The sequence below is a fragment of the Brassica oleracea genome, chromosome C8 (genome assembly GCF_000695525.1).
Source record: "Brassica oleracea var. oleracea cultivar TO1000 chromosome C8, BOL, whole genome shotgun sequence".
Classification (NCBI taxonomy): domain Eukaryota; kingdom Viridiplantae; phylum Streptophyta; class Magnoliopsida; order Brassicales; family Brassicaceae; genus Brassica; species Brassica oleracea.
Genome location: NC_027755.1, coordinates 7,758,033 through 7,767,666, shown reverse-complemented (window position 1 = coordinate 7,767,666; position 9,634 = coordinate 7,758,033). Strand labels below are relative to the sequence as shown.

General features: G+C 30.1%; 1 protein-coding gene across 2 annotated transcripts; it reads right to left on the bottom strand.

Moving 5' to 3' along the window:
• Positions 1–2,410: 2,410 nt before the first annotated feature.
• Positions 2,411–6,127, bottom strand: LOC106307249 (tryptophan aminotransferase-related protein 4-like). Of its 2 annotated transcripts, XM_013744149.1 has the most exons (6): positions 5,684–6,127; positions 5,270–5,570; positions 4,902–5,200; positions 4,746–4,823; positions 2,869–3,071; positions 2,411–2,769 (listed from the first exon to the last, which is right to left on the bottom strand). In XM_013744149.1, exons 1-6 carry the CDS (start codon positions 5,962–5,964, stop codon positions 2,555–2,557), a joined length of 1,377 nt encoding a protein of 458 aa, XP_013599603.1. In that variant the 5' UTR covers positions 5,965–6,127; the 3' UTR covers positions 2,411–2,554. The 2 variants fall into 2 exon arrangements, with proteins under 2 accessions (XP_013599603.1, XP_013599602.1); XM_013744148.1 differs by lacking the exons at positions 2,411–2,769; positions 2,869–3,071 and adding an exon at positions 4,085–4,443 and having other exon boundaries at positions 4,543–4,823; positions 5,684–6,123.
• Positions 6,128–9,634: the final 3,507 nt, after the last annotated feature.

The window sequence follows — 9,634 nt, the reverse complement described above, 5'->3', positions numbered from 1 at the left end:
TTTTTTTTTTTAATTCATCATTGATCTTTGAATCTTGATTCTTTATGTTTATGTTTTTGCAACAATTGTTTCTCTGACTAAATCCATTTGCTGGAAGGTTGTGGCAAAGACGGTTGACTCTTCGGGGAGAGGACTCATGATATATCAAAAGCCAACTTCAGAGTCTTGCTATAACCACCTCTTTGTTCTAAAGAGGAAGTAAATGCTTCATGGTATAAAAAAACTCGTATCACATTCACATAAAACTATATTTGTATGTACACTTCTATCATCTCCTTTTTTAATATTAAATCTTAGGTATGCTCCTCTCCGCCAATGCATCTCGAAGTTACCGAGTGGAGGTGTCCAGAAGTGGCCTGAGCTATGGCATAAACAGCTTGTGAGTGTAAAGCCTCAAAGTGTTTCGGCTGACACAAAAACATCCAAGAAAAATACAGAGAAATGGTCAGAGATTGTATCTGATGTCTATCTTGAACGTTTAGCTGTAAACTGGTCTAGCGTGAGGAATGTGATGGACATGAATGCTGGTTTTGGCGGGTAACTTTTTACATTTTTTTTAATTTCTAAGAACTCCTAAAATGGGAACACCATTGGACACACAAAATAGTGCGGAGTCCTTAACTATTCAAACAAAAAACAAAAAAAAACAAAAAAAATACTATAATAATCTCAAGGACTCAAATAGCAAGTCCACCATTGTGGATGCTCTAAGACACAGCCAAACTTCAACAAAAGCCCAAATATCTCGTTGAACAAAATAAATGAAATGGTGAGTTTCATAGCCGGGACACATGTCGCACTGTCAGGAACTGATTTAATGACGTGGCATCCTACGTGAACACCATAGGAGAGAAGCAAACCCAACTTTATATATAAAGACTAGGTAATAACCCGCGCCTTGCGGGTGATGTAATTATTCGTTTCGTTATTTTTAATAAAAAGACATTAAATCTGTTTAATCTGGATAGTCGTTCGGTTTTAAGTTTTTTTTTTGGTTTTTAATCTTCTAAAATATAACTATTATTTTAAATTAATATTCATTTTAGTTTATTCGGTTAAAATGTTTGATTTTTTTTGTTTTTTTCGGGTAAAAACCAAAAATTAATATTATTTATTTATTTTCATGTTATGAATTTTAGATAGTCGTCATGTCGAACCAACAGTTTCATATTATAGTTTCTAAACAGATAATAGTTTAAGAAAAAAAAAGAAAATTATTAAGACAAATCATTTCATTACAATTTGGTCGGTAGTGAAAGAAGCATTAAGAAAAAATATTTCAACTTTAAAAAAATTTAGGGACAAATCATTTCATTACAATTTGGTCGGTAGTGAAAGAAACATTAAGAAAAAATATTTCAACTTTCAAAAAATTTAGATACTTCAATTGTGGTGAATACTTAGTTACAAGATGCTCACATTAAGGTGCACATGCATATGTATGTAAAAAGTATATAAAAATAGTTGACAAATATATAAAGATATTGTTAATTAATATTAAATGACATTTTTGTTCAAAATAATACATAAAAGATAAATTAAAATTAATTTAAAATAAAAAAGGCCTTGACATTACTCATTTTTTCATATAAAGAAAATAAAATTGTATCTGTAAATAGAGGTGGACACAGATCGAATATCTGGGTATTTGGAAGCATTAGTGTCGATTCGATCTTTAGCCACCTAGATATTCGGTGACTCGGATATCCGAAATGTTTTAGAATTTAAAAGAATATCCGATTTGATCCGTAGATAAAATAAAATTTGAAAAATAATTGAAGAATTTAATAAGAACATTTTATTACATAAATAAAACATTATTTAAATTTTTAAATTCTAGTACCTAATATAATAAATTTAATTCATAAAAATATTGTAAAACTGATATAAAGTATACTATATATAACGTATATATATATAATTCTTTACATATATGTATATATATGCATATAACAGATTGAATTAGATATATGTTCCTAAAAATATTGGTTTTTGTGATTTGCTTCTTTTTTTGATATTGTATTTTAGTATTTGATTTGTTTCGTAGAGTTACGGATATCCAGAATTTTTGGTTCAAATCAAAACAGATAACAAATTGAATCAAAATTTATGAATATTTTGTTCAACTTTATCCGTAAACAATAAAAATAATATATATATAGTTTGGCTTTTGATTCGTTATCTATTTTTATTCGAACCAAAAAATCCAGAGTTTTATTGGAACCATGTATGTGAGTTGTATATTTAAAAAAACGCAAAGTACATAGTGTGAACACATTTATGAATATAGTGTGAACGCGTTAGCATACTTATTATCAAATCATTGGTGAGGCTGCCATGTGTCTATTATAGTGTGAATGCATTTATTACAATGCTTCTTTTTTAATATATAAGGTATAAGATAGATAGATAGATAGATAAATAAATATACTGACTGATTTTCACAATATTTACAAAGCTTTCATACAACGGGCATTGTAGGCTTAATTATACTGGCACAAATACGGTACTACATAATATTGAACTGAAGACATTTTTTGACAACATCAAGTTTTCAGATAGAATGAGCTTCTACACCTTCTTGGAAGACTAACTTCTTCAACATATCAATAAGATGATCAAAGTCATCTTGTGATCTGATTAGACTCAATCTCACAAAACTTTCCTCTGATCCAAACACTTTGCCATCACGTCCTGTTATCTTGGCCTCTGAGAATATCTCATAGCAGTTTGCGTCTCCTGGCCTTTCACACTTCACCCATGCATAAGCTTTCAAATCAAACAAATAAATTTAAAACAGACCAATTCTTCTTAAAACAGAAAAATCTCAGCTTTCTTTTTTATTCTTGCATGAGAACAAAAACTTACAAGGAGTAAAGTCTCTGACTTTCTTGAAATAGTTGCAGTACTCAGGTTTGATTTTCTGGAGCGAGAAACGTGTAGAGAGTGACAAGACCTTGTTCAGTGTCTCCCATCTTTTCTTCAAAGTTTCATGACCAAAATGGAATATATTATCGCCTCCATCCCTAACTACTACGTTGAGCAGTTGAAGAACATGAAGCTGTGTTGTCCTAGAAACTTAGTTACAAGGTGCTCACATCAAGGTGCTCATGCATATGTATGTAAAAAGTATATAAAAATAGTTGACAAATATATAAAGATATTGTTAATTAATATTAAATGATATTTTTGTTCAAAATAATAAAGATAAATTAAAATTAATTTAAAATAAAAAAGGCCTTGACATTACTCATTTTTTCATATAAATAAAATAAAATTGTATCTGTAAATAGAGGTGGACACAGATCGAATATCTGGGTATTTGGAAGCATTAGTGTCGATTCGATCTTTAGCCACCTAGATATTCGGTGACTCGGATATCCGAAATGTTTTAGAATTTAAAAGAATATCCGATTTGATCCGTAGATAAAATAAAATTTGAAAAATAATTGAAGAATTTAATAAGAACATTTTATTACAAAAATAAAACATTATTTAACTTTTTAAATTCTAGTACCTAATATAATAAATTTAATTCATAAAAATATTGTAAAACTGATATAAAGTATACTATATATAACGTATATATATATAATTCTTTACATATATGTATATATATGCATATAACAGATTGAATTAGATATATGTTCCTAAAAATATTGGTTTTTGTGATTTGCTTCTTTTTTTGATATTGTATTTTAGTATTTGATTTGTTTCGTAGAGTTACGGATATCCAGAATTTTTGGTTCAAATCAAAACAGATAACAAATTGAATCAAAATTTATGAATATTTTGTTCAACTTTATCCGTAAACAATAAAAATAATATATATATAGTTTGGCTTTTGATTCGTTATCTATTTTTATTCGAACCAAAAAATCCAGAGTTTTATTGGAACCATGTATGTGAGTTGTATATTTAAAAAAACGCAAAGTACATAGTGTGAACACATTTATGAATATAGTGTGAACGCGTTAGCATACTTATTATCAAATCATTGGTGAGGCTGCCATGTGTCTATTATAGTGTGAATGCATTTATTACAATGCTTCTTTTTTAATATATAAGGTATAAGATAGATAGATAGATAGATAAATAAATATACTGACTGATTTTCACAATATTTACAAAGCTTTCATACAACGGGCATTGTAGGCTTAATTATACTGGCACAAATACGGTACTACATAATATTGAACTGAAGACATTTTTTGACAACATCAAGTTTTCAGATAGAATGAGCTTCTACACCTTCTTGGAAGACTAACTTCTTCAACATATCAATAAGATGATCAAAGTCATCTTGTGATCTGATTAGACTCAATCTCACAAAACTTTCCTCTGATCCAAACACTTTGCCATCACGTCCTGTTATCTTGGCCTCTGAGAATATCTCATAGCAGTTTGCGTCTCCTGGCCTTTCACACTTCACCCATGCATAAGCTTTCAAATCAAACAAATAAATTTAAAACAGACCAATTCTTCTTAAAACAGAAAAATCTCAGCTTTCTTTTTTATTCTTGCATGAGAACAAAAACTTACAAGGAGTAAAGTCTCTGACTTTCTTGAAATAGTTGCAGTACTCAGGTTTGATTTTCTGGAGCGAGAAACGTGTAGAGAGTGACAAGACCTTGTTCAGTGTCTCCCATCTTTTCTTCAAAGTTTCATGACCAAAATGGAATATATTATCGCCTCCATCCCTAACTACTACGTTGAGCAGTTGAAGAACATGAAGCTGTGTTGTCCTAGAAACTCCCATACTACTCAAAGTGATATATCTTTTCATATTTTCATAAACAGTTTTGTCTTTTACCAATCCCCACCTGCAAAAACAAAAACACTTGTGAGCTGTTGGGACCAATCCAAATCTTTTGATACATTTTTTATTTATTTTTGTTTACCCGAATCTAGAGCCAGCATGACCTGTAGTCTTGGAGAGACTAAACAAGCTCAAATCTTCATCAGCTGGAACAGTTATAGGGGAGAAATAAGGCCAGTAATAGGCGTAATCATGAATTGTTTTGACATTAGGACCATCAAGAACCGCTCTTTTCAGCTTCCCATCTGGATTATTCGGAGATGTCACTACCTCTATAACTTGTGTGGTATTATCATTGCGCTCGCTATTCTTCCACGCAAACGCATCTCCTTCAAACTTGAGATGTACTGAGTCAAAGAACTCCGCTTGCTCCTTGTACATCTACACACACAGACTGGTCAAAACAACCAATATGTTTGTTTACATAAAGCCATAACAGAGCTTGCTTACAGCGTAATATGGAACTGAAGCCAAAAGCCTTGCCGGTCCTGATGATGATGAGTTTGTCAAAGACAAGGCATGAACAGCTGCTGCAAGCAATTGTGTGCTTCCACTTCCAAATATTACAAACCTGTTATCTGTAACAGCGTTTCCCACCACACTATGCAGTTTCCTGATGACCGTCTCAAGCGCTTCCGACATATATGTCCCATCTTGATAGATATAACTCATCCTGTGCCATCCCGAGACCAGAGCCGCGCTGCTCTCTGCTTGTCGCATCCAGAAAGGCTCTAAGAACAAAGGGTCTCCTCTTCAAAACCCGAAAAACAAACAAGAAATACACAAAGTTAATAAAAAAGAAAAATAGATTAGTTTGGTCATACTGTCGAAACGATGGATCCAATCATAGGGTTTTTTGCATACGAGTTAGCGTTGACAGGACAATCTGAGAGAAGAATAGAACAATCTTTGCCTGTATAGCAATTGTTGCATTCACAAGAAGGTTGCTTGCCGCCAAGGACTCCAATACCGTCCACGTAAGCTCTTCCATGGCCTGAGCATGACACAGAGGCTGCATCCTCTGCTTCAATAGCAGCTCTACTGGTCCAAGTCGGATTCCATGTGGTTGAGTTTCTATAAAGAATATGAATAGTAAATACAAGATTCATGATGATCGACACTGTAAGAAGCAGCTTCCTCTCCATAAACTTAAACTTGATAAAAACGACTAGAGATTCCAGATTACTGATAAGTATCAAATATCAGTACCAAGAATCCAAAACAATTGTTAAATGCTATGAGTCTCTAATAAGAATGACCGCTTAGCTTGTTATTTTAGAGCATTTCCAACCTATTTATATATTCTGTAATAAATTCTATTATAGAGAGAAATTCTGGTCGAATCATTTTGACTTTTTAATTCTAAAATAATCTAAAGATTGTTACTTTTTGAAATAATATTTATACTCTAAAACAGCCGTTTAAAAAATAGTTTAAATTTTAGTTTTTCATAATTATCAACAAAAATATTTTTTCTTTACTTTAAAATTAAAAAAATTAGTTAAATGACCCTTTAATTTTTTTCTTACTAATTATGACAAAAATTTGTTAGTTATATATAGTTATAAAAAAACTTCATAACTTACTTACATATTGTTAGAGTAATTGATTTTGGGTTTAAAAATCAGCCAATTGTAATGTTTGAACTGATTTTCAAAAGGTTTTACATAAATATATGTTTTAAAATTTAACATTACTATATGTAAAATGTGGGACTAATTTATAAATTATGTAAATAAAAGATCTTAATGGTAAAATAAAAATAAAATATATTTAAAATATTCATTTAAAACAAATATATAAATACATTAAAGAAGAACACACTCTATTATAGAGAAAAAAAACGAAAAAGTACATTATAGATGATAAAGTTAGTTTGGGGAATGTGTAAACTAGCCACTAATAACTGAAAGATTTAACCTTTGACAATGACGAGTGGATCATATTGGTACGTCACTTAAAGAAGATATTATACCATGCACTGATTGATTACCTATTTAATTATGGACGATAAATAATTTGTTACGCAACCTTAAAAAACGTCAACATTTCGTGGGGCTTATAGATTCCACAGAAACATCAATGACGTAAATTTCAACCACAACCTCCTCCCCTATATTTCATCTCCACATAAACATCATCCCCAAAAACATCAATGATGTAGATTCCCACTCACAGGTCAGAATCTAACCAAATCTGCTTTGTCTTTTCCAAAACTCCAAAGAATTGAACTTCTACCAACAATTGCAATGCGTAGCTAAAGGTTTCAATGGATAACAAATTGCAACAATTTATCACTACACACTACACTCACCAACAACTGCAATGATTTATACCAAAAATTGCTATGATTTATCGCTAAAAATTACAATCACCAACAGTTAGGAATGCTTAATTCAATCAGTTGCAACTGTTCACCAAGCAATTGATGTGATCACTTAAGCGGTTACAAAGATTCACTTTAATCTCTAACGATCCACTCATGCATAAAAAATGTTTTAGCCAATCCAATTCTTATGATGAAAAACTACATATCTACACATTTGACAATTTTTTTAAACCCATGAAATGCTTGAAAGGAGACATCTTTAAAGGTTTTGAAAACTTTTAAATCAATGCAATTTTCATGACAAAAGGACACATTGTTAAGATGAAATACAATACATTTTAAAAATATATTTTAAACCAATATACTCTTAAGATGACAAGACAGAATGTTAGAATGAAAAGTTACATTTTTGACATTTTAACAATTTATCTTATATATTGAAACAGAAGTCACAATCTTGATTCATGTGTGATTTTTTTAAAAATGGACCTAATGGACATATTCCTATAAAGTTATATTACATTTAATCTCTAATCTTATCATTTAAATTTTTTGTCTACCAGAAATTTTTATTGGACTAAATTCCTAGAAAATCATGTTACATTTAATCTCTAATCTTATCATTTAAATTTTGGGCCTACCAAAAAATTTTATTGGATTATAAATAATTGAAATTAAAGAATAGATGATCCATTAGATTTATAGATAGTATAAATTAAATAGATATAATTTAATGTTGTAATACTATACCTCCTTATATTAATTATTTAAATATTTGCCGATGTTAACTTTTAAAATTATAAAGATTTTTTTTAACAAAAATCATATTATCTAACAATGATTAATCTTTACTACCTTAAACCAATGAAAAAAAATTTTAAACTATATAGTTTATTTTAAAAATTAAACAAAAACTAAATGTTTAATTATTTACTCGATAATGTAAATCTATGAATCGAAAAGTTTAATCTTTTAAAAACTTTCTAAATTTATGAAATGTTACAATATCTTTGGATATGACAATAAAATAATATTTTACTAATCTTTATATATATAGTTATGATTTTAATAATAAAATAATAATCCAAAAAAAAAATATATAAAGATACAAATACATGTGAAAGTTTGAAACAATCTTTCAATGAAAAAAATATACCGTAAACTTATTATGCTTTAAAAATTGATAGACACATATATGTTATAATATATACCAATTTAGAGTTGAAAACAAAATGTTTATATAAAAATAAATGAAAACAAAAACCCGCGCGGGTCGAGATCTAGTTTTAAATTAATGTAGGATGGAAAGACACATTGTTATAAGATGAAAATAAATATACTTCTACATTTTGACAACTTCTTTTATATTAACGCAACTCTTAAAGAAATAATGTTAAAATTAAAAGTTACATCCTTAAACATTTATTTGGATTCTTATTATTAATATAAGTATATCAACAATTTCTGAATTCAAGAGTTCTTCTTCTTCTATAACAACAATCAACATTATAATGAGGCAGTTTCAAGGCTATCCAGCGCGCCACGTCAGCAGGTTTGTGAGCCCCGCGTTTATTTTTTAAAAGCTCATAGTCTTGGTAAGATGTCTATGAACAACAAAATACACTTTAATCAAGTGGTCTAAGGTTTCTAATTAAGTATGCCAGTTTGTGGGTTCAAACCACGCAGCTGCCATATTATATGGGTCTCACTCGAAATAAATTATTTTTTCATTTTTTTCGATATTATGTCATATGATAATGACAAATGGGCTTCTTAAAAAAATAAAAAAAAGTTTGATATTATGTTACGATATGATAACATTATAATGAGGCAGTTTCAAGGCTCTCCAGCGCGCCACGTCAGCAGGTTTGTGGGCTCCGCGTTTATTTTTTAAAAGCCCATAGTCTTGGTAAGATGGCTATGAACAACAAAATACACTTTAACCAAGTGGTCTAAGGCTTCTAATTAAGTCCGCCAGTTTGTGGGTTCAAACCACGCAGCTGCCATATTATATGGGTCTCACTCGAAATAAATTATTTTTTCATTTTTTTCGATATTATGTCATATGATAATGATAAATGGGTTTCTTCAAAAACTAAAAAAAGTTCGATATTATGTTATGATAAATGGGTTTTGACTCTTGAGTTTCCAGGAAAGTAAGAAACAAGTTCTCTTCATCAATTTCTCCATTTCCCCATCTTAAATCAATTCATTATTAATGGTCTTGATTCGTAACACCTCCTTAAATCCTCCTTATATATACTTCATCTTAAACAAAGCAACCCTTCATCTCTAAAATTCTCAATGATTTCTCTACTGGTTGCAGCTTCAGGGAGAATACAGAGCAACGAAAGTCGGTAACATCAGCAACAGCGTGAGTGAGTTGAACTAGAAAAAAGGAGATCCGATGTTGTTCGAAGCACAAAAACAGTTGCTTCATTATGCCCTGAGAATAAAATGATGAAAATATATAAGTAGCAATGGTA

Bases quoted from the DNA above. Each gene is read 5' to 3' on its own strand.
- LOC106307249 (XM_013744149.1), bottom strand. From the start codon at position 5,964: ATGGAGAGGAAGCTGCTTCTTACAGTGTCGATCATCATGAATCTTGTA. The intron at 4,824-4,901 runs GTAAACAAAAAT...TTGTTTTTGCAG, and splicing joins CATGCTGGCTCTAGATTCGG to GTGGGGATTGGTAAAAGACA. The intron at 2,770-2,868 runs GTAAGTTTTTGT...TTGATTTGAAAG, and splicing joins AGTCAGAGACTTTACTCCTT to CTTATGCATGGGTGAAGTGT.